Consider the following 26,021-nt stretch of genomic DNA (forward strand, 5'->3'; position numbering starts at 1 on the left):
ACAGGGTTAATTTTAATTATTCGATCTTTTCTTCAAAACAACAAAAAAAACTTGTTTATAAGAGCTCCCTAAGAGTACCTTTTACCACCCCCACTCTATGGCAGTAGAACCAGAGTCCAGAATTTTTTTCCCAAAGAATTAGAATTTTTTTTAAGATTTATTTATTTATTTATGCATGCATGCAAGCACTGAGTACAGTCAGAAGCGCAGGAGGGTGAGAGAATTCACCAGAGCCAGAGCGGGGAGCAGAGCAGGCAGAAGGACCGAAGGACACTGCTGAGGGGAGCAGCGAGCGGCGGGAGAGGTCTGCGCGCCATGTGGGACCCTCCTCCGGTGACCGGGGAGCAGCTGGGGATCGAACCGGCGCAGCAGAGGCTGCGGGCAGCTTTGCAACCCAGCGCTCAACCGCTGCGCCACCGGGGAGGCCCCAGAAGTTTAAGTTTTAATCATGGACCCAAAGGTAGTGGCAGCACAAGACCAGAATCCAGGCTGCTGGACCCAAGGGGGAAGTTCTCCCCAGGCTGCAGCCCCTGGGAAAAGAAATGAGCAGTCAGATTAAATGGAAAAGGGGGGAGGGGGCGCCCACAGTAAAAGGGAAGCCCCTGTGCTCGCTGCCCTTCCAAGAGCAGACCAAGCCACCACAGTGCCACAAGGACACTTGCTCTCTATAATGTGGTTAACTAAGGTCTTTGTGCACAGTGAGGTCTCGGAACTGAAACTTACTTTGTTAACTTTCTGACCAGACTTTGAATCAAATTCTTCAAACAACATGAGTACATCATGACACTGAGTAAGGATGCTGACTGCAGAAGGAAATTTTGTATGATTCTGTTCATACAGCAAAAGTGAACATAACCTGAGTTCAGAAATGTCACAACAAACTGCAAAATCAAAGTCCAATTACCTAAAGGTTCAAAGTTGAGCTGGCATTAAAGTCCAGCCTCTCTCATTTGTCAGCCCCCAGTGGCATGTATCCCACCTGAAAGCTAGAAACATCTGTCCCAAAATTTTTTGCCCCATTAAATTTTGTTCTGTAAATGTCATGTGTAGCAAGGATGCTGACTCACAATCCCTTCTCTAGGATCCTTAGGGTCAAAGGTTTTTCAGAATTCAGAGCTTTTGGGGTCTAGGTTATTATAATGAACAGATCAGAGTGTATGTATTACCAGTGATGTCTGAGTAACAGGATAGTCAATTCTATCATATTAGCAGTTTTGCAGAAAAGGGTATGCAAATTCATACAAAGTGAACTAAATTAAGACTATAAATAGCCTCACATCAGATCTGACTACCAAATGAGTTTCAACACCAAACAGTGTAAATTTTGCTTGAATGTAGAGCTTTTAGATTTCAAAACTAAAGAAATTATGGATCTGTATTACTGTAAATGCTTTATTAGTGTTAATGGCTATACTGTGGGTAAAAAAAGTGAATGAGATACACATTGTAATTAATAATGCCAAAGTTACTCCGTGACATTTACCAAAAAATCCACCTTCTGGGCCTCCCCGGTGGCGCAGTGGTTGAGCGCTGGGTTGCAAAGCTGCCCGCAGCCTCTGCTGCGCCGGTTCGATCCCCTGCTGCTCCCCGGCCACAGGAGGAGGGTCCCACATGGCGCGCAGACCTCTCCTGCCGCCCGCTGCTCCCCTCAGCAGTGTACTTCATCAGTCTGCCTGCTCTGCTCCCCGCTCTGGTGAATCCTCTCACCCTCCCGTGCTTCTGACTGTACCCAGTGGTGTATAAACAAAAACAAACAAACAAACAAACAAACAAACAAAAACATGCCTCTATATAAAAAAAAAAAAAATCCACCTTCTCCAAGTGTTAAAGGCAAAGCGAGAGCAGGAGAGAGAATACAGAATAGTCCATGTTCCACTATCACATACGTGTTTAATAAAGTAACACCACAGACACCTAGCAGTCCTGGACAACCAGGATGCTGACAGGACAATACGCAGAAATATGACATGACCAGGTTAGGTTGAGGGAAAATCAAAAGGGAGCTGAGGTTAAAAAGAATGTTTGCGGGCCTCCCCAGTTGCGCAGCGGTTGAGCGCTGGGTTGCGAGGCTGCTCGCAGCCTCTGCAGCGCCAGTTCATTCCCCGGCTGCTCCCCGGCCACCTGAGGAGGTCCCACCTGACGCGCAGACCTCTCCTGCCGCCTGCTGCTCCCCTCAGCAGTGTACTTCGGTCCTTCTGCCTGCTCTGCTCCCCGCTCTGGCTCTGGTGAATCCTCTCACCCTCCCACGCTTCTGACTGTACCCAGTGCTTGTATAAATAAATAAATAAATCTTTAAAAAAAAAAATTACTGAATATTAAAAAAAAAAGAATGTTTGCAATTAGTGTGAACAAAATTTCAGTGCTGGTTAACATGCTAAATAAATTATGGACAATTACATAAATCAATTTTTACCTACTAGCAGAAATTTTGCTCAGAGAAATAAGTCCATCGTAAAACTTCAGTTTCAAATATTACTTGGAGTGAAGTGCTTATATTATCTAAGGGGAGGGGACACAGAATCTGCACTCCTTGACTTCCAGTGGCCTCAGATACGGGCACTGACCACAGAACCGTGGAGCAGGCTGGCACTTCCGTCGGGAAGCCCTTGGGCACTGAGCATCAGTACATGGCTCAGGCAAGACCCATCAATGCCCTCAAGCAGGTGCAGGTGCAGCAGCCAGTCAGCACCCACCCACCCCTCCCTAACCTGAAGTGAAGGCAGAGACAGCGACACCTGGAGGCTGTGCACCCTGAGCACCCCGCAGAAGGCCATGCCTCAGCCAAGTGGAAGAGACCCAGGAAGCTTTCTGGGCTCCGCTGAATCACGCACGCTTCTCTCTCCATCGTCTGCACAGCTCTGAGAATGCCACATGCGAGCCCCAACCTCAGAGAGGCGATGAGGTGCTGGGGAAACCTGTGGGCCAGGTCAGCAGGAAACACCAGCTTCCCTGCTGCAAATTGGCCCCAGGGTCTCTCCATCCTAACTGTGACAAACTGAGTCTGCCACAAACTTTCTAAGTAGACTTTCACACCTTCTCGTCCAATGCCTCGCCAACACTTACCAGCCACCATCATGGGCTGGGCGGAGACCACAAGTGCAGAAATAAACGGGGTGACGCGAAAGAAGAAAAACTAAGACAAGCAACTGGCATTGCAGAGTCCGTCACGCTGTGTGGGCACACATCTGTGTGCGGCTTATTCAGGTGAGAGACAAACAATCTCTTTCTACCACATATTCCACATTTTCAAACAAGACCGACGAGGCGCATCAGTCTGATGACTGCCCGCAGAAGGAAAGTGAGGCAGGAACTTCTTGCGCATCTAGACTGCACAGAACATGTAAAAGCTACTGTAGGGTAAGGTAAAAAGTATCAGGCTTTCTGCCCTCCCGCCATTAGGATAGATGAGGGAAACCTGTGGTCCTGAATGCATGCCTGATGGCGGGCACCTGGAGTGGGTACACCTGGGCTAAGACTGGGCTTTTAAGGGCGGCGCCGCGGGGACGCCAGTAGAAGCTGAGAAAGAAGGAGCAGAGAAGCTGAGAAGGGAAGCAGGAGAGCAGAGAAGCAGAAGAGAACGCGAGAGAAGGCCGGAGAGCCCAGATAGAGTGAAGACTTGCTGGGGACTGGGTGGCCTGCCAGCCTCCCAGCCCCCAGCACCCCTGCCTGCCATGTACCTGGTGAATCCCAACAGAAGCCTGCAAAAGCCACTGAGGGCTCCAGGACTCTCTCCTCCTTTACCCTGGTCTGCACTGGATCATAGAAAACCTGCTCAGTGTCCCTGTCCTGCCCCTACAGCTACATACAACTTTTAAGGGGCCCTCAGCAAAAACAGATGGATAGACAAAAACAGTAAAAGGTAAATTTGGCTGTTTTTTGATAACTTTGAAAGCAGAACACTTAAAGCACAAAGCCAGGTAGTCGATTCAGTAATACAATCTACTCTGAGCAATCTGATAGCCATTTATCAAATAGTTACACACACGGCATCTTTGAAATAAGAGACTCCTATGTACCTAGACGCATATTCAAGTTTAAGTGTTCTGGGCAACCAGAAAATACAAGGCAGTCAATAAATTCATAAGTAAAATAAACATTTCCAAAAATAAGGTGTTTCTGAATTATTGCCAATGACCAGCTTCTTTTTTTTTGGAAGACCATACCTTGGGAAAAGAAAATAAAAGCTCAGTTTCACTGTTTTATAAAGGAAAAAAAAAGTGCTCTTAGACGCAAGCAAACAAGATGACATTCCATTATTATCCTGACAGCTGTTGCTCGTATATTTACAGAGACATTAATATGGATGCCCCAACAGAGCTTTAGGCTGTTAACTGCAATGAGGAAAATGTCATTGTTGGCCAATTTGTCGTTGTAGGGCAAATATCTAAATTTCACATCCCGCTTCTCAGCATCCTCCAGCAAAAGGCTGCACTAACACAGTCATCTTGCAGTTACACGTAAGGCAGTTCTTCCACTAACTTCCACAAGCAAGCAGCTTTTCTTTCTTTCTGAATTCTTTTATTAGTAGATTGTTTGCCAGGAGTCCAGAGCACAGATTACTTGATCACCTTCTAACATTCTTTTTAATCATTAACAAAAGATGTAATGCAATTAACTGATACAGGATAAACATGAATGCGTATATCTAACAGGAGTTCTTCCACGTGCTAAGTTAAACTCAGGCCTATTACAGACAGAAACAAAAAAAAAAAAAAATCCCGTTAAATAAACTATCTCGACTCCAGCCTGCTTTTCCCTCCACAGCTACTCAGGTACACGGGCCTGACCCAGACGGCTGGGAACTGGACCGTGCGCCTCACAGCAGGGACCTTGCCTGGGGCACGCTACTGAATGAATGAAACAAATGACTGACCCAAGGCTTCCCATAATAGCCTAGTCTTTCGATCTGTAAGATGCTCAACAGGCCACACACTTAGGTAATAAACCATCAATTCACAAATTCCAAACACAGAGGAACTAAAGGTATGTCTTTATCTTGCCTTCTTTAAATGCAGTGTTTCCTTAACAAGAAAGCAAACATTAAGTTGTTGCAAATACCAAAATGGGGGGTGGGGGGGGGTGTGGTGGGTGGTGGGTGGGTGGGTGGGGTGTGTGTGTGTGTAAATATCTATTTATACAGCAACTACAACTTCTTCAAAGAGGTTTAGTATATATCGGGTTTAAGAGTCTTTTTAAAACCTTACTAGAAAGTGCCCCGGTGTACGCACAGGCACACAAACAGCTGACGCGCTCCCTGAGGCGGCCCACAGGACTCACTTACCTTGTCTCAGGGTTGTAGCCTAAAATGTAGAAAAATGAATCCACTCGTGCTTTAAATTCTCTAGCAGCAAATATGTCAGAAAAATGGGAGATGTTACACTTCCCTCTGAAAATAAACAAATACATAAGCATATATTAGTAATACTCCCAGTTGCCTTGCAAACCAAAACCCCACTGGAGAGGCAGGGAGGGGGACAATTAAGCAGTGTCACTGTCAGAATTCACAGACGATGGCCCAGGAGCCACCACTGCCTATTCAGGAAGCTGGGAGTGCACAGAAGAAGAAAATGTGCAAAATTAAATTTTTTGTTTCATGACACTTTCAACCTATAACTTCGCAACATAATTGCTTTGATCTGAGCATTTCAGTCATAAAGCAAAATTAACTGAACCACAAAAATAAAATGAAACCAGAATTACGATGAAAAGATGTTAAACAAATTAGAAATAACAGGCCTTGTCTTCCTGCTACATTGTGACAGGCAGAATGTCTAAATATTAAAATATTTTTCTTCTCTTTTAATGTGCAAGAAAATAAACTGACTTGGAAATTAAGACCTAGAAAAATGTTAGCTTTTCAAATGTACACGATGAGCTCGAATCTACACACATTTTCCCAGTTTCCAGGAACAGTAAAAAAACACTCTCCCCTGGTACCATCGCACGGTAGAGCAGTGAGGCTTCCAGGCTCATCTACCAATGCGTGAAACCTCAGTGTGGCTGGAAATGCTCCAGTGCTACAGAATTCCTTACGCAGCGTCGCTTCATGTTTAGAATATCGATGTCAGAACCATTATACCGTGCCCCCCCACCCCATTTTCCCAGGGTTTCCAAGGAGGCAAGACAATTTTAAGAACTCCAATTCCATGAGTGATCACAGAGGGAAACTTTTTTCTCATGGGGAAGCTAAGGCTACATTTAAGACTAGAGGGAGCTGGAGGGGCAACAGCGCGTCCTGGACGCTCCCAGGCCGTGGCCCCACCACCTGTGCAGACAGTCCATGCTCAGCATCGCTGCCGTGAGTCTGCAGGTTGACAACACACACCAGCTACAGGCCATGGTGTCAGTGAAAGAAGATGGCTGTGGGCTGCCCACATGGGGCTGAACATTCATTTCCTTCCCACCCAGAAATGTAAAAGCCATGCCCTCCTTTCCCTCAAGGGTTCAAGCAGATGTGACCGAAGTCTTAGTAACAGAAGCTAAGAAGGGCTTAATCGCCACCTCTAAACTTATTTTAAAATGTTGCTTATTTATTAAAATTCCTTTAGGAAGTTCTGCTTCCCAATGTAATGCACAGATATCGAGCACTTGAAATGGGTCTCATACAAACTGCAAAGAACTGAATTTTTATTTTTTTAACTTAATCCTAATTAATGCAAATTTAAATAGCCACATGTGACTCCCATATGGAATGGCACGGATTTAAACAACATTTCCATCATGGCAAAATGTTCTATTGGAAGCACTGACTTAGAGGTGGAAGGAGATCCAATGACAGGAAATTAAGGAGTAGTATCAACTTTCCAGGTCCCTATCAACCCATCCTTCGAGCATTTAACTGGAGCTAAAAGGAGCTTCTAGACCATAAGAAGCAGATAAGATGACTTTTACAGGTGAACAAAGCATTGACTGCAGCCAACTATTCGTCTCTGCAGTGATTTAGTACCTGCAACCTAGAAAAAGATAAATTCCTTAGCAGTTAAATAGGGATAAAAATACCTAAAAATACATATCTCATAAAAATTAAGATTAAATGGAAATTTTGTATTTTATTCAGTGATATATAAAATAAGTTATTTCCGGGGCCTCCCTGGTGGTGCAAGGGGTTAAGATGCAACCTATGAAGCTATCAGCAGCCACTATAGCACGAGTTTGATCCCCAGCCAGGGAGGAGACCCACATGGCTCAGCAGACCTCTCCTGACTCGTCCACTGCTCCCCTCAGCAGTGTATTTCAGTAGATCTTCCTGTTCTGCTCCCCACTCTGTCTCTGGTGAATCCTCTCACCCCCTGCACCTTTGGCCTATACCCCAGTTCTTGTATGCATAAATAAATAAATCTTAAAAAAAAAAAAGTTATTTCCATCACTGTCCATTTTTTAAAAAAATTATTTATATAAGAACTGGGGTGCAGGCCAAAGGTGCAGAGGGTGAGAGGATTCACCAGAGATAGAATGGGGAGCAGAACAGGCAGAATGACTGAAATAACACTGCTGAGGGGAGCAGCAGGGAGAGAGGAGAGGTCTGCTGTGCCATGCGGGTAGCTCCAGGAATCGAACTCTTGCTGCAGAGGCTGCAGATAGCTTCACAGTGCTATGCTTAACCCCTTGCACCACCAGGGAGGCCCAAGAAATTTCTTTAATTTCCATCTGTAGCTCCCCTTTGAACAGTTGTATAATAGGTAAGTTTTAAATTTCCAGAGAAAAAAGCTTTTCTCTTCTTTGTTTTTGTTGGTAAACTCTTAGTTTTACTGCATGTTAATCAGATGTTTTTGTTGTTATCTAAGGATTAATTTTTGAGAACTGATTTTTGAGAAGATACCAAGGTACATAAGAAGGACATGTATTCTCTATTATTAAGACACAGAGTTCAATATCTGCCCGTAAGATTAAATGCTTAGGAATAAATGTAATAAGAAAGGAAAAATCTATATGAAGAAAATCTTTGAACACTCCCAAAAGACTCAAAAGTGAACATAAACAAATGAAAAATACTCCCTGCACTTGGATAGGAAAACTCAAACTGGCATTTCTCCACAGCTTAATCTATAAATTCAATGTAACTGAATTCAATGCAAATATCGACCAGCTATTTTATGGAACAAAGCAAGTTAATACTAAGATTCACATGAAAAACAACCAAAAGGGCAGGAAAGCAGCACCATCAGACATTAAAACATACATAATTAAAAATGTGGTGCAGGCACATAATTAGACAACAGAAAATACAACGACAAGTCCAGAACACACTATGGAAAATAATATATGACAAGGGTAGCATCTCAGACCACCAACTGTGAAGACAGGCTTTTTAAGAAATGATGCTGAGACATCCGAGTCAATACCTCTTAAGTAAAAGGCTTTCTATGTAGGATTCAGATCAATAGGGAATAAAAGAAAAAGACTGATTAAACTTGATATAAGCTCAGCATAGTTCAACTCACAGAAGTTGTAGAAAAATATTTGTAGCATATACAATAAGCATCTAAAAAAAAACTTTTGAAAAGTTAGAACCAAAATGCCAAAAAAAAACCAACAGGAAAGACTCAAATAGACAATTCACAGAAATGAGACAAAAATATCCTTCAAACATTTGAAAAAGTACTCAAACTCCTTCATTGTTAGCCAAATAAAATAATACACTAAGGAAGATACCGTTTTCCACATACCGGACTGGCAAGCTTTTTAAAAACCAGACAGCACATTCTGTTGGTGAAACAGAAAACCCTGCATGCTGGAGAGCATGCAAACGGGTTAGTACTTTCTGAAGGGAACAAACATTCACATAAACCTTTTTAAGCCAACAAACTCTCTCCAATGAATCCATCCTGGACTCACATCCAGCAATAAGGAAACATCTAGGCATGAGAATATTACAGGATCATTCATCACAAAGACATCCCGGGTCCAATCTCAGTGCTGAAGGGCATAGGCTGCTGAAGGAACAAAGGAACCCCACAGTGGAGTGCTGGCAGCTGCAGGGAGAAGAGGTAGAGAAGAGCTCTGTGGACTAAGAGGGAGCGATTTCCAAACATACACTAAGTGTTTCTCACTTAGCAAACATAAGTGTTATTTGCAGTGCGCCAGCCTTCATATTAAGACAGACGAGGTTATAAGAAAAAAGACATGGATCCGCTCACTTGTGAAGAGAAATTCAAGAAGGATAATCTAAGTGAGGGGAAAAAAGTGGGGAACAGGAAGTCACAGCCGCAGCCACGCTCTCCCGCACCCAAGGGTAAGGCCCAAACCAACCAAGAGGAACCAACGTGAAACACAAGTGTTAACAAGTCAATGTAACGATATCACAAACAAACCACACAACTTCTAGACACTTAAGTAGGGATGAAAGAGCAGAACTAACCTAAGCAACTTTAGAAAACAGTGTCTTACGGACGTAAGAGTAAGGAAATCATTTAGTGAATGTGTTTCAGTACAGGAACATAGATTACAAAATCTGAAACTAAGATACATGTATTCTTGAACAGAGCAAAATAAGTAATTGTAAAAGTATTTCAAACAATAAAAAGGCAGTATTTCACTACTGAAGAAAGAAATTACAAATAAAGGAGGAGGAAATGAATCTTGGCATCACAGACGGGCACCAAATGTGTCAGGATGAGAGAGTGATATTGGTCAGGGAGAGTCCCAGCTCTGCCTACTGAGTGGAACTAGGCGCACGGCCATTCCTTCTAACCCGCAGCAGTAACCAGTGTGCCTGGAGAACACTTAATTCTAAGGCTAGGGTGATCCTTGAACATCTTCGGGAGCCAGAAAAATAAATGTGCTCAAAAAAGCAGAGACACTCTCTGAAAGAACACAGGGCGAACCTGAAGCCACTCCTGCTGACCAAAGCTGAAGCAATCTGAGCAACCTAAGAAATGTTACTATTGAATTATAACCAATGGAACATAAATATCCATGAGTTTAATCTGATACAAACACCACTTAAAAAAACTGATAGGGAAAAGGGAGCGCTCTCTCCTGTGATGCAGTTTTAATTAATAAGCATAAAAGAGGGAGCTAGAAAGCCACCCCTGGCAAGCACCACAATAATAACTGGGAGGTGCTAAAATCAGTGGCTAAAAGCTTGGCAGAGAAGCACAATTTGCACAGTCTCCACGATCCCCCTCAAGTGGGCTGAGCAGTGCAGAACCAAGGGGACGGGAAGTGGCATGACCAGCACTGGGAGCATCACCCCGTGAAGCCTGTGGGCAGGTGCACACAGGACACCCCGCTCCTCTGGCATTCTTGCCCAAAACCCATCGCTTTAGTCCAATCTCGTGAAAACACCATGTCTACCCAAACTGAGGACCAGCTGGCAAGCTGAGCAATACTCTTTAAAAAGTTATGAAAACAGGGGCCTCCCCGGTGGCGCAGCGGTTGAGTGCTGGGTTGCGAAGCTGCCCGCAGCCTCTGCGGCGCCGGTTCGATCCCCGGCTGCTCCCCGGCCACCAGAGGAGGGTCCCACATGGCGCGCAGACCTCTCCTGCCGCCCGCTGCTCCCCTCAGCAGTGTACTTCGGTCCTTCTGCCTGCTCTGCTCCCCGCTCTGGCTCTAGTGAATTCTCTCACCCTCCTGTGCTTCTGACTGTACCCAGTGCATGTATAAACGAAACAAACGAACAAACAAACAAATAAATAAATAAAACATGCCTCTATAAAAAAAAAGTTATGAAAACAAAGACTGAGGAAGCATTCTAGACTGCAGGCGACTAAGGAGAAATAACTAGATGCTTCTAGGCATCCCAAGTGGTACCTTGGAACAAAGCAGGGCACTAGTTGCTATGGACTGAAGGCTTGTGCTCTCTCCCCAAAACTTAGTAACCTACTCCCCAATGTGATGGCATGGAGGGGGGCATCCACTAGGGTTAAAGGTATGAGGGTGAAGCCTCATGACGGGGACTAGTGCCCTTTTGGAAAGAGTCAGAGAAAGTTCTGCTCAGAAGATACAAGGAAAGAAGACACAAGTCAACAGTCTGAAAGCCACATGAGGAGCCTCAGCAGAACTCAGAGCTGCAGCCCCCAAGGATCAGAGTGCCTCGCATTTGTACGTCACCCAGTCTTTTGTCATTTTGTTAGAGCAGCCCAGGCAGTGTAAGACATTAGTGAAGGGGCCTCCCTGGTGGCACAAGGGGTTAAGATACAACCTATGAAGCTATCCGCAGCCACTGCAGCAAGAGTTGGATCCCCGGCCAAGGAGCTACCCACATGGCACAGCAGACCTCTCCTGTCCCCCCACTGCTCCCCTCAGCAGTGTATTTCAGTGGATCTACCTGTTCTTTTCCCCACTCTGTCTCTGAATCGTCTCACACACATACCCCCACATCTCTGGCCCGTACCCCAGTTCTTGTATGCATAATAAATCTTTTTTTTTTTTTTTCTAGAGGCATGTCTTATTTATTTATTTATTATTTGTTTGTTTGTTTGGTTTATACATGCACTGGGTACAGTCAGAAGCGTGGGAGGGTGAGAGAATTCACCAGAGCCAGAGCGGGGAGCAGCGCAGGCAGAAGGACCGAAGTACACTGCTGAGGGGAGCAGCGGGCGGCAGGAGAGGTCTGCCGCCATGTGGACCCTCCTCCGGTGGCCGGGGAGCAGCCGGGGATCGAACCGGCTGCAGAGGCTGCAGGCAGCTTCGCAACCCAGCGCTCAACCGCTGTGCCACCGGGGAGGCCCAATAAATCTTTTTTTTTTAAAAAAAAAAGGCAGTGAAGTTCAAGCAGGGTCATAAGATCAATGGTATTGTACTAATGCTAATTTCCTGGTTCAGGTAACTGGTAACTGTACATAGTTACGTAAAATGCTAATGCTGAGAAGACTGGAGGAGGGATAAAGGAAACTCAATACTTATAATTTTGCTGTGCATCTGAAAGCAGCTCCAAATAAAAGGATGTTTAAAGACTATGAAGAACTCAAAAGCAGAGTGTTTTTCAGCTAGATATTTCTTGCGCTTAAGGAGCCCATCCCCCGTTACGGACTGACTGATGGAAAAGTCAAATGATGAATGAACAAAGAAAGAAAATGAACTGAAAAGTTATGTGGTCTAATTTAGTGCAAACAAAACAATAAATGCTCTGATTCTAAGTTAACCTATAAACGACCACAGATTAAAGCTGGGAAAGGAGTGTTCTCCAAGGAATCCTGAGACTCTTCAGGAACTTGTAGGAAATCTGCAAACGCCAAGGAATAGTCGGGAATCTGCACAAAGATACACTTTATCTGTCTCAATCACTGCACCTATGATTCCAGGTGCTCCTAAGAAAGGAGATAAATTAATTCAGGGTGAAGAGAGAGAAACTAGAAGCCCTAAGGAGCTAGTTTATAGGGTTCCTTGGGCCTGGTGCTCCAGAAAATTCACCGAAAAACATATCCCTGTAATATGAATTGGTAGGTAAGACGATGGATTACAAAGTGATCTACCTTAGGATATTTTTTTTCCAAGCGATGAGAAAGCTGGCAAACAGCCCAGGAGCCAATAAGGTACTCAACGGCCCCCTGGGCTGCCCTCCACATCACTACTTGAGAGCTCCGGGGTAGGTGTGCACAGCAAGCCTGGAAGTGCTGCCCTAGTCACGTGTCCACAATTCGGCCACAAAGCAAACTCACGACCCTCTCTGACCATCAATAAAATACTATCGGTAGGTAGGGAGAAAAAAAGAACACAACACACAGCAAACAAACTGCAAGCTGTGATTTTTATTTAGCATAATAAAATGCACCTGCTCGTTCGAGTAGGTTTCTCTACCTAGGGCATTTAAACTCTTTGAGCTAAGCTCTTCTCCCCACACCTGCGTACTCTGAGTAGAGAATCAACCCATCCAGTACCACAGAGAAAGAAAAGAAATGAAGGCTAAGTAACTGCCCCATTAGTGATTCGGTCCAGAATTACATTACATTTATTTTTTTTTTTTTTGAGCTCACAGTTCTGTCATATTTAACGTAAACTGAAACACGTAAGAGAACAAAAGCACTACGGTGTTCTTTTTTATTTAGATCCTCGCACCTCTGAGAACAGCCCATACTAAAAACACCAGCAACAACAAGTGCTGGTGAGCACATGCAGAGAAAGAAACCCTCAGACATGACGACGTTTCATGTTCTTGCCGCTATTTTTAAGGACCCAATCCCACCAATAAACAACACTCCTGCTGCTGTTGCGTGTGAGCCACTCTGCCCCGACTTCCCCACACTTTCTCTCACTGGATGCAGAAATCAGATGTGTGTGTGTTTCAGAGCCCATTCACTTAATCATGTGACTTTGAATAAATTTTTCCAAAAAATGGCTCTAAGAAAATTGATCTTTGTCATAAAACTACATGGCAGAGCCAGGAATAAACTGAAGACTTCAAATATCAATCCGGTGCGCTTTCTGTTACTCCAGCATCTGTCAGAAGCACTTGGGCATAAGGAGAACCCAAAAATGCTCAAGATACGAGCTTTACTATATGGTTAGTGACGAGTGTGATGAAGAAAGGAAACAGCTGCAGAAACTCAGCATGAAAGGCAGGGATGAGCAACAGCCAAGACAAGAATTCCAAAGGCAGCGCAGCAGTGACGCTGGGCCTCACCGGGTTTCCGTGGCGCCCGGGAGCACGCGCTCTTCTGGGAGGGGAATGGGACCCTCTCAATTGACACAGAGAGGGCACAGAGAAGGTTGTTTCCTTTTAATGCATGATGGCTGAAGGACAAAGCGCTCTCCTCCTGCAGAACCCAAGCCTAGCTCCAGCTTGACAGAGAACATTATCTACCAGTTTGCTCCAGAGTGGAAGGGAACGGCGAGGTCCTCTCAGCTACTGCGAGCCCCAAGAACCCAGACAACTGAGCGCGGGGATCCAGAGAAGAATGGTGCTGAGCACTATCAGTCCTTTCCTTTTTTCATCCTCCGGGTGTTTTCCTTATGTTCACTTGATCCTTTCGTGTGCCTGTGGACGATTCTATTTGTATCTCTTTCAAAATTGAATTTATGTTTGGCAGAACTGCTTTTATCTATGGAGAAAGAAAAACCTTTTTCTGTGGGTAGATGCTGAAAAGAAAAACTGGAAGGAAAACTCAAAGCTGAATCTCCCCCTCCCCACCCAATATTTTAAAATCAAAGCAGTCTTGCTCTGGTGAAAACAGCTAACAGAGTGAAGAGAGACTCCTGGGGCACCGCCGTGCAATTCTGCTGTCAGCAGAAATGACATTACAGAGAGGAGGCGGCCACTGAAATGCAGGCCAGATCACCACACAACAGTAACAGACGTGTACAGATGCGCTCCAGATGCAGGAAATGTCAACACAGCCATGGGATTCACTGAGCACCTACTAAGCCAGAGCCCTCCAGAGTGAGTGACCACTACCAGCTGGTGTCTTTAAGAAAAGAAATCAATTATCAAGTCACACAAGAGACACTCTGTGTAAAGCTAACAAAATCAAATTTAAGATGACAGCCTTATAAAGCCACTCTATGGCTACTTTAAAGAAAATACAAAGGGGGAAAAAAAACTAATCAATAAGAGTTATAGTCACATATACATGAAAAAAGATAAGGAATTACCACTTCAGCACTCCAGCCCTCAGCTGACAGGGACCGGGTAGTGACACCTACCTGTACACGAGTACGTATACACAACTACACATTTCCAGAAAATACCTGACTGTAAACTTAATAAGATCGTCTGGGTCTAGCTTGAATGATCTGAGGCAACTGGTTCTGCTGAAAGAGTATAAAATGACTTTACAAATCTGAATGGGCTCTGATAAATATTGAAACATATTCATTTTAAGAAATTATATCAAAACATACTGTATAACCAGATTAAAAACATCTCACATATTAATTTGTTTCAACTTCAATTCTAAATTGCCTAAAATCATTTACCCCCACCAATGAAACAAGACCAAAAGAGGAGGGGAAAGGCAAGCAAAGCAAGATAAGAAATAATCCCAGGATCAAGTCGCTTGTCTTAATTCACAATTTCATGTTCACACTCAACCTCCCATTAACTGGCTTTGTTTACCATTCAGGTTTAAGTCAGAAATCCACCACCACAATGACATAAATGGCTTATGGGAACTTTGGAAAAAGGTTTTAAAAACTCTTAAAATTACCTAAGTCCTGTAGAAGCCAACTTTGCCCCATAATGGGGGTTGGCAAACTAAGGTTCACAAGGAAAATCTGGTCTCCACTTCTTTTTATATACTGTGCTAACTAAGAATAGTTTTAATATTTTTAGATGGCAAAAAAAAAAAAAAAGGAATCAAAAGATCTTCTACGTGTGGAAATTAAATAAAATTCAAATTTTAGAATCCATTAAGTAAGTTTTATTGGCTCTCAGTTACTTCACTTACTTATATGGTGTCTTTGGTCTCTGCACTATGGTGGATGAGCTGAACAGTGTAACAGAGAGACTATGAAAGATTATTGGATCCAAAAATCATGCCCAAAACTGTCCTATATTAAAAGTTGTTACATATTTGCCTTGAAATAAAGAGCTTTATTAAATATAGCTTTGCACAGGAGACTCCAGATGGTTTTACTGAATACCATCACAGCAATATAATAAAGAATACTTTATCTTCTTGTGGTTAACCTGAAAGTCAGCAAACCTTATGACTTTCGAAAAACCATATTCCTTAGCAAAGACAGTAGTTCTTTCAACCACTTTTCTCCCTGTGGGGAAAGAGTTATAAGAACATTACTTGTCTTACTTGTTCTACCACTTGAGAAGCCAAAAGTCTTCTACTTACATACAAAATATACCAGAATACACGGGAAATTTCCTTTCTTGAGACAGACAGAAAATACCAGGCGGTGAAAGCAAGAGCGAGCAGTCATTTTGGGCATAATAACTAAGAGAGTAAGACCAGACAAATGTTACCATCTGCCTGCTTCGGTATAAAGCCTTCCAACTATTCTTCCCTGCCCCTAAACCCTATTTGGTAAGAAACTGTTCACAGGGCCTCCCCGGTGGCGGTGGAGCAGCGGTTGAGGTTGAGTGCTGGGCTGCGAAGCTGCCCGCAACCTCTGCAGCACCCCGGGGGGTTCGATCCCCAGCTGCTGGGCGAGGGTCCCACATGGCGCGCAGGCCTCGCCTGCCACTCCTGCTGCTCCCCTCAGCAGTCTATCGTGGGTCTGCTGCTCTGCTCCCCGCTCTGGCTCTGGTGAATTCTCTCACCCTCCCGCACTTCTGACTGTACCCAGTGCTCGTATAAATAAATAAATAAATCTTCTTTTTAAAAAAAAAAAAAAAAAAAGGGAAAAGAAACTGTTCACAGATACAAGAAAACTGAAAGAGTACATCATGAAAATTCACACAGACTTTCCCGAGATTCTCAACTAATTTACATGCTGTCCCAGCTGGTTTTTTACCCGCTGCTTTGACTCTTCTAGTGGCAGTGAGTGAGCCTTTAGGAAATAAACTGCAGGTCATTGTAACACATGATCCCTCAACACCAGCATATTACATTTTTAAGGAAATAAAAGACACAAAACTATAGAAAGGATTTTTTTAAATTACAAGAGGAAAAAGTTTCTTTATCCCTACACACAGGTTAGTGAAGATACAGGCGACCTCGGAAATCCCAATATTCCACAAAATTAACATTGGTATATTGGCGTCCTGGGGCTAATGATGATTATCAAAAGCCACGAGGATGTAGCAGACTCTCCACCCTCCACCCCCGTGTGAGGCTGCACAGTACAGAAAGCCCCGGCTCTCACCTCAGGGCAGCTGCGTGGTAGGTGTCGACATAATCAGAAATGAAGAGCTCCCGGTTCTTGATGACTGGGTCTGTTATGACAAGTTCTCTTCCAGAGTCTGTTAAGAAAAAAAATTAATTAAGAGGATATTTTTCAAAGTGAGCTTCCAGAAACAACAGGAAGATTTTGAAAAACTTTCCTGTCAGCTTCACCACCCACTAATAAAAGCACAGGAAGTAACTAGGCCCAGTTAACAAAATAGATTAGTAGAGTAACAGAGCCAGGGCAGCAGAACAAGGTTGCCTGCTGGGTGTGGTCTGTGCCTATCCATCTTATTTTTTAGAGTAAACTATTCCAGGATGAAGTGAAGTACTGTTCATTGATGTGAATAACGAAATTACTACTTTCAGTAAGGCATCACTTCTTTAACAGACAATTTTATAAGTTTCAATGAAGAAAAAAAGGTACTAAGGGAAAAAAATAACATTTTTTAAGCTTTACTGATTCAAACTCTACCCCAAAGCAGTGGAAGGCTGGAAAGAACACCTGCATCACACCAGTCGCAGCTGGTCTCTGCCCCGAGGACCTATGGCCCTGGCAATCGCTGAGCCTCCCCCTCCCCACGTGGCAGCGGGCAGTGACAAACTAGATTTGTATGAGTAATGGGTAAACAAATGTGAATCACCTAGCCCAGACCGACCACTTCTCAAAAATCAATGACAATGAGCTTACTATACATCTGTACAAACATAATGTCCACCTGATGTACTTATCTTGTGTGTCAATAAAGTGACTGGGTAGAAATAACAGTGACAGAGGAGAAAAAAAAATAAAAGATGCGCTGAACTTCCTTCCTATTATTCTGGAAGTCAAGACTCAAGCTTAGTTCCAAAACAGTCCGGGAAGCTTTGCTTTGAAAACTGAAGTTTACAACCCTGAACACAGAGAGGTGTGAGAACAAAGATTACTGAAAAGGGAAAAAGAAAACATAAACTACAGGGTTTTAAGCTATTAATTTGTTAATCACTAGGTGAGAAAAAGGAATTTTAAAAGGGTAAGTTCTGTTATTTCCAAAGAAAAATGCTATTTCTACGCCAAATTTATGGGGAAGACACTCTGAGCACATGCTCAGGATTTTTGGTGTTTTTTAAAGCAAAAATAATAAAAGATCTCAACAACAAAAAATATCATTCCAATAATGTCTTTAATTAGAGAAAGGTTTTTGGAGAAAATTTTTCACAGTGGTTATCTCTATTTAATGAATGTTTTTAGAGAGAATTTTCCCCCAATGCTGGGAGAGTGTTAGAACCAACTAGGAGGCCATATTTACCATTTTCATTATGTCGATCCTGAACCAAATGCTGATACACAGAATCTGGAACTTCAGATTGGCGGTAGTACCATTTGACGTTCATGAGAAGATGGTCCCTCTTACTCTGAAAAGGAAAATCTAACAGCATTAGGAACAGGATTACAGGTGCCCACAGGTGTACACCATACCCATGATCAAAGCCCCTGGAAACAGGCGGACAGGCAGCGAGGGGACACAGGACCATAGTACAGAAGTGGATTATGAGGTCAGATTTCTTTTTTTAAACCCCAGCCACAGCACCCCCCATTACTCTGTCTCTCAAAGTTGCTTGTTCCAGGAGACTAAATTCCAATCTATAAATCCTCCCAGTTTGATTAACTTACTTATTCAATATTAGGGTTTATTCCTCATTAACTACACGGGGCTAATGAATACATCCCTCTCACCTAATCTTTAATGATTTCGGGAAACATTTATAAACTGTGTTAGCACACTGTCAAGGCCACTAAGGGCAATAATTACAAAGAACTTTCCCAGTAAGCCCTGGCACAGTCACCTCCTCTGCAAACTCTGCCTATTACCCAGACTGAGTTACATTCTCCCACTACCATCACTTTATTGGCAGTTAACAGCTATCCAGCAAACTAACAGCAAACTTGGGGGTATTGAAGGTCCCATGAACCTACAAAGCAGGGTCCCTTTTGTATTTATCTTCAAATTTCCAGATATCAGATATCAGAACATCTTATACATAAGCAGTTGTGAATAATGAAGAGTTCTAAGATGATCAGGTCCCATCAATGTTGCGGGACACAAGTGCATTATGTCCAAAGTCAACTTTGTCCATCCAGAGAAAAAGGGACTGAAGACTGCCTTGCCATTCACCGGCTTTGGGCCTACAGCTTGAGAGGGACGGCCCTGCCCCGGGTCATGAAGCGTCTCCACCCTGCAGTGCACCAAGGCCTCTCGGCCTCACGGAGGACTTCTCCCAGTCAGGGGAGGACCTTAACGTACGACTCCAAAGCTGAATGCTATATCATCACTCCTCTCAGTAGCTCTACTCTTCAACACAGGTCAACAAGTCGGAAATGAAAAAGTTAAAATTCGAGAAAAGTCATTTGCCTATAATGGCAATGGCTAAATACTACAGTATGTCAAAGAAGCTGAAGATGCTTTTTGTGTAAATGGAAAGTGTGCATATTGTCACGAAAAGGCCAGTGGGCCTCAAAAACACTTTTATTAAAATATCTAACCCGACTAAAGAACTAGAAAGAAAACAATCGTCAACAGCCTTTAACTGGCTCAAGTGTATCCCAAAAGCAAATATCATAAACACCAAGATTCTTACTTTGCAATTAACTGTGTCAAACAGGCCTACAAAAATAGGGCATCATTACTGTTTTAACAAAAGAGTTTGCATACAGAGAAAAATACTATGTAACAAGAACTTCATAGCTCTTACCCACTTTGGAATTTTATATTCTATACTCTTTATAGGAAAAAGAAGACAAATCGGTGTGATAAATAAAAAGAATGAATGTTATACATTCTTCCGTGTATAGATGGGAGGAATTCATTCCAGCAGGGGTCATCACAGAGGAAGCAACATCTGACCTAGGGGAAAAAAATTGGAAGAGAGTCTATGGATTCTCTCAAGGCAGAGGAGACCTGAGCGAGACAAAGACAGAAAGCACGAGGCATATGCAACTGCACACGGTCCATCTGACGTAGCACAGGAAAACACTCTGGGTCCCTCCAGAAGCACCTCAAGACTGGCAGCAGTTTGGCCTACCGGGGGCTTCCAAATCTGGGGCGAATGGGACCTGGTATCTCCACTGCAGACCAGGGACTCAGGAGTGAGGGACGCACACGGGGCATCGGAGAGCAGCCAGAAGGCAACAGTTTTCTTCTGAGCAGGGGAATAAAGAGCAAGACCAGACCGGAAGCACTCCTAAAGGCAGGGCACGGCCAGGCCAGGACAGATGCTGTCTGAGCAAACACGCTGCCCAGCATGGGGCATCTCAGCTTCTCCACTCCTGACACCTGGGCCCAACACATCCGGCTGGGGGACCTGTCCAGAGCACTGCCAACGTGCCAGAGGCACCCTGCCTGAATCACGACAAACTGAGAATGTCTCTAATGGGGCCAAAATCCACCCCTAGTTGAAGACCAACACTCTGAGTTTCCTCTTCAAGTGTCTCTAAGCCAGAATGGCAAGAAAAAAACCTGGTTCATGCACTGCAGTGTGGGAACATGGGCTACTAGAGAGAGTACAACAAAGTTCATCGTGGTTCAAATCCCAGCTCCACCACGTCCCAGCTACATAACTCCAGGCATGTTACCAGCAGTCTTTGCGTCTCCCCTTTTCTAAAAAGTGATAATAATTAACCTAACCAAAAAGACTGCTGACAGAATAAAACACATAGGAAAACATCTGGAGCTGAGGAGGTGCTCAAAAAGCACTGTTTTCTCTGTTAGTAGGAAACTGTATACCAGTAACACAAGATTAAGCTGAAAACCTGCTGAGAATTACAGACATTATTTCTTCACCAGAATATGATACTTAGAAGAGATAACACAAGGGGTTAAGATGTAGCACTATGAAGCTGCCAACAGCCACTGCAGCATGAGTTCAATCCCCTGCCAGCCAGGGAGGCGACCCACATGGCATAGCAGACCTCTCCTGCCTCGCCCGCTGCTCCCCTCGGCAGTGTTTTTGGTCAGTCTGCCTGTTCTGTTCCCCACTCTGTCTCTGGTGAATCCTGTCACACACCCCATCTCTAGCCTGTGCCCCAGTTCTTGTATGCATAAATACATAAATGTTAAAAAAAAAAAAAGAGAGAGAGAGAGAACAATCGCTAGTCACCGCACTCATGGATGCTACAATGTTCTCAGTAATGAATTACTTAATGGGACACACAGGAAGCCAGGCCCACCCCGGAGCCAGCAGCACTGTCTTTAGATCTATTCTGCAACACATCCAGGGATCTGAAGACCTGAAGGGCAACATGAGTACCTTTCAGTTACAGTAAGTGGCAACTGGACAATGCCCTCTTTTCAGAATCAAACCAGTGGGCCTCCCCGGTGGCGCAGCGGTTGAGCGCTGGGTTGCGAAGCTGCCCGCAGCCTCTGCAGCGCCAGTTCGATCCCTGGCTGCTCCCCGGCCACTGGAGGAGGGTCCCACATGGCGCGCAGACCTCTCCTGCCGCCCGCTGCTCCCCTCAGCAGTGTACCTCAGTCCCTCTGCCTGCTCTGCTCCCCGCTCTGGCTCTGGTGAATTCTCTCACCCTCCCGCGCTTCTGACTGTACCCGGTGCTTGTATAAATAAATAAAATAAATATTAAAGGAAAAAAAAGAGATGGCGAGCATTAATAAAAAAAAAAAAGAATCAAACCAGTGATTCTGGGGAGCTTTTAAGGACTAATATGTATTTTATCCTCTGACCCAGAAACACTTAACGAAAACACATGAACATGCGCGCGCGCACACACACACACACACACACACACACACACTCCAGTGTATCTGCACTTGAATGTATGACTCCTGACATTAGACTTTACAAAGGTTAGGTGGAAACCCACTGGATTTCAGATGCAGTATGCCCAATTACCAGGGAGTGGCAGCATTGTGCTTAAAAAAACACACATATTTATTTCCACAGAACATAAAGGCAGCCAGACTCAAAGTAAACAAAAATTATGAACAAATTTAAGTATCTGTAACGGACACACTCTTCCTAAACAGGTCTGGAACTTAAAGATTAAACATCAATAAAGGAAGCCAGGGTGTTGTTTCAGAGAGCACTAGACTAAATCAGGAAATCTAGGAACCTAGCACTATCTAGTGCGCTGGCAGTAAGTGACCTTGGTGGAGTCACCTAGACAGATAACAAGTGAAAGAGTAAAACAGGATGACTTCCATGGTCTCTTTCTACCTTATATGCTTATGTCTAGAATTTTTCCCCACATAAATCCAAGTAGATTAAATGGGGATTGGGAAAGCTTCACGTTTGTCTCTAGCAACACAACGGCATTACCTTTCATTCGCTAAATCAGCTAAGCTTCCATCCTACGGAAGTCTTACAAATTAAAACATCCTCTCTGGGAGGAGACAGCTAAGCACTGACAACAGCCAGCAGGCCAGAGAGCAGCCTCCCGCAGTCGCCTGTGCTGCTGCAATGCTAGGCATTGAAAATCTTCGTCTTCGTCCCACTATTCACTCTTCAAGGACTTTTACTAAAAAATCACAGAGAATTAAAGGTATAAAGGAGCTTAGGTATATCTGTTTCAACCCAAACCATCTGGGATGGAATCCTGACCTTCAAACTTACCTAAGTTGTAGGTCTTTAGGCAAATGACTTTGCCAAGTCTCACTTCTCAACACGAGGAAAACAGCAATAGCGCCTGCCTCATTAGGTTGTGAGAATGAAGTGGATGTAAGGAGAACGGGACAGCTTTCAGCAAATGTTAGTTATTACTATCAGTTTTACAAGTGAAAAGTCAAGCTATAAGAGGCTGCTAATAGGTTTTTGCTTTGCTCAAAATTATGTAAGTAATGGCAATACAAAATACAACACAAATTATACAGCAAATCAGAGGGAAGTAGCTTCACTTTTCCACAATCTGAGAAGCATGTTGAGTATTGCTAACAGACATAACTCGTTACTGACTGATGATAGAACTGGGAGATGGTGTAATGTTCAGAGGGGAACGACACTTTTTTTTTAACAACACATTTACTTTTTTTTTTTTTTTAAGATTTATTTATTTATGCATATAAGAGCTGGGATACAGGCCAGAGATGTGGGGGATGAGAGGATTCACCAGAGACAGAGTGGGGAGCAGAACAGGCAGAGCTACTGAAATACACTGCTGAGGGGAGCAGCGGGGAGACAGGAGAGGTCTGCTGCGCCATGTGGGTTGCTCCCTGGCCAGCCGGGGATCGAACTCATGCTGCAGAAGTTGCAGATTGCTCATAGTGCAGTGCCCAACCCCTTGCACCACCAGGGAGGCCCCTGGATGGCACATTTTGAACAGAAAGTTACCTGAAGGGGGGAGCGGTGAGGCATGCCCTATGAGGAAGCATCCTGGGGACACAGTAAGTCCTCACTTAACATTGTCAGTGGGCTTTTGGAAACTGTAATTTTTAGCAAAATAATTTAAAAACAATTCTACCACAGGCTAATTGATATTAACTCAACAAGACTTAAGTTCCTTTGGTGGCCACAAATACACCACTAAAATCCTAAATAAAGACCCCAAACATTTCCAACTTTCAACAATCATTTGTATTCATTCGTTCACTCTCCAAGTCACTTTTTCCAGCTCAGGAAGTCAGGTGGCCAGAACCCACCCCAGCAGCTGCGGATGCAAAGGGAAGTCTGGGCCCGGAGAGGACACCCTCCCTCCACAAGGCGCCCCTCCGGGGCATGGGGGTTCACACAAATACGGAGCCCACGACAAACCCCAGACGACAGCAGTCCTGGAGGAATCATCTGGTTTTTTGTTTTTTTTCTCGTCAACCCTATAAGGAAACAACACTGAATGGCTACATAGAAGGATCTACAGTATTTCTGGAGTCAGAAAAGACCTCCTAGAAAGTAAACAATTTCCCACCATTTTATCGTGAAAGACAGACTGGTTGGTTGGCTGAGGTGGTCAGACACACCAGCCTAAAAAGAAACACCCTGAGCAGGAGTGTGCAATCTGCTGAGGAGCGCTTCTGTGCAAAGAGGGGAGGAGCTGGTTCTCAGTTAAATGCTGGGTTGTTCACATCCCTGACCTGGATTTCTTTCGAAATTAGAGATGCACGTAAATGTAAGGAAGTGAGGAATTTAATAAAGGCGAAAACGCATTCGTACAGGTTTTTTTTTTAATAAAAGACAGACAACCTAATGGCGGGTATTAGGGAGCAGAGTCTGAAGGATTTCTAGAGTTCTTGATGTAAAGCAATAGACCGGTACTTAATAAATTGAAAGTCCAAAGTAAAAAACTCAGAGTGAGGTAACTAAGGCTACTGGTGGAATGGCTCCTGTTTTCAAAAGCACACAAAACAACTATCCCAAGTAAAACTCCAAGGCCAAGAGTTATTAATTCCCGCCCTAGAGATCTTTCATGATTACTAACATGGCACTTTCATTTATTTAAATGTACAAGCTGAGCCTTTCACAGGACCAATCTCAATATCCTCTGGAAAAAGGTTTTACCACCACCACTAAGAAGCAAGCACATAAAAGTAGAAGTGGGAGTTCATAGACCACCAGAGGGCAAATGCAGAGACCTCCTGCAATACAGAGGAGGTCGCCAAAGCAAAATGGTAACAAAATTTAAAACTCACCTATGTTATAGAGAAAAGACTTTTTTTGTCCTCCAGTTACCTCCCAGTTCTTATCAGACACCATCATCCTCCTAACAGGCCACTGGCTTACCCGTTCCTTCCATTGTCTCAGATATGACAGTGGAGCCCAAGCCAAAGAAAACCTCCTCAGGATGCAAAGATGGGTGTCCTCAAAGGAACAACTTTGCGAAGTCAGAACAATCTGCTGGAAGAGCTAGAGTAGGTCAGTGAAAGCTAACCAATAGCCAAGCAGGTTTTTCCAGAAATCTAGGAAGCAGAAACGTCCAACATCCTCATTCCGTATGGGTTAACAAGGTACCTTCCGAAGAAACATTTTCATGCGTCTCCACAACATGTGATAATGAAATCAGTATCGTGCGACTATTAGAGGTTTGCTGTATAATTCACAAATGTCTGCACCAACTGTGAACAGGTTCTTAGGACACTAAGTTGGGATGGGGGGTCTCCAGAAACGCGACCTTGGGGACACCACCTTAGCGGCTTCAAGCACTCCCGACTCTGGGGAAGAGGAACTGGAAGAGATGATGAAGTCGAAGACGGCTGCACTTCACAGACACAGCACCTCACGCACCGGAGAACCCCAAATGGAGATAAGCTTTCTGGATCAACGGATCATCCTTCCTCAACTTTGTGGAGAAACACGGAGGCTCACTAAGACCAATCAAAACAAAACCACTGTGATGATCCTGACGTATTTCAAGTAATTGCTTTAACAGACACACCAAGAATTTAACATTTTATACAGCTGCGTCTAAAACAACTTGAAGGCCATTACAGTTCAAAATGCCATGAAAGAGAGTCAGAGGAAAATGTCAGTGGCACCAGCGCTCAAGTCATCAATGTCCAGCTTCCTCAGAGTGCTGTCCTGAGTACCAGCAAGTTAGAGAGAGGCCAGAACTCAGCCCAGAGCCTCCTTCTCAAAAGAGAAGAAAGGGCTTTGACAAAAGGAAGGGAGGGAGGGAGGGAGGGAGGGAGGGAACACATCACACACTCAGGCACCTATGGTAATGGGGGGACAGTAATTAAACACTTTGTTTCCTTTTGTTTGAGTGGGTGAGTAAGGTAAGTAAATTTCTTCTTGCTATAGAGTAAGCCCAGTCCCCACTCCTGTTTGTCCTGAAATGCCCCTCTTCCAACTTTCTCAGGTACATGCAAGGATTCAATCAGCATGAAAGGATCCAAAGCCTGAGGAATCAGCCTGCAGTGCTCCCGTCCCGGTTCTTCCACGGGGCCAGCTGAACTGAGTATAAGACCTGAAACCATAACATACACAGAAGAATATAGGCAAAACACTACATGACAAACATCTCAGTAATATATTTAAAGACTCATTCTCCAAAGCAAAGAAAGTAAAGGAAATGATAAACAGCTGGGATTATATCAAACTAAAAAGCAAAAGACACATTAACCAAAACAAACAGACACCCTACTGATTGGGAGAAAATTTTTGCATTCCATACAACTGATATGGGACTGATGACAAAGATTACAAGGAGCTCACCCGACTTCACAAAAACAAAAGTAAACAATCCAGTCAAAAAACAGGGAGAAGAGCTAAACAGACACTTCTCCAAAGAGGAAATGCAAATGGCCACGAGGCCTATGAAAAAATGTTCAACATCACTTATAACCAGGAAAATGCAATCAAAATCACAATGAAATACTCCCTTAC

General features: G+C 43.9%; 1 protein-coding gene across 1 annotated transcript in view; it reads right to left on the reverse strand.

Moving 5' to 3' along the window:
• Positions 1-26,021, reverse strand: part of RERE (arginine-glutamic acid dipeptide repeats) — a 360,449-nt gene that overhangs the window by 131,502 nt on the left and 202,926 nt on the right. Inside the window, 3 exon segments of the mRNA XM_054691464.1 lie at positions 5,282-5,386; positions 16,699-16,795; positions 18,008-18,113. Coding sequence (XP_054547439.1) covers positions 5,282-5,386; positions 16,699-16,795; positions 18,008-18,113 — 308 coding nt within the window.

This window comes from Talpa occidentalis, unplaced genomic scaffold (genome assembly GCF_014898055.3).
Source record: "Talpa occidentalis isolate TD23 unplaced genomic scaffold, MPIMG_talOcc4v2.1 talOcc4.9, whole genome shotgun sequence".
NCBI lineage: Eukaryota > Metazoa > Chordata > Mammalia > Eulipotyphla > Talpidae > Talpa > Talpa occidentalis.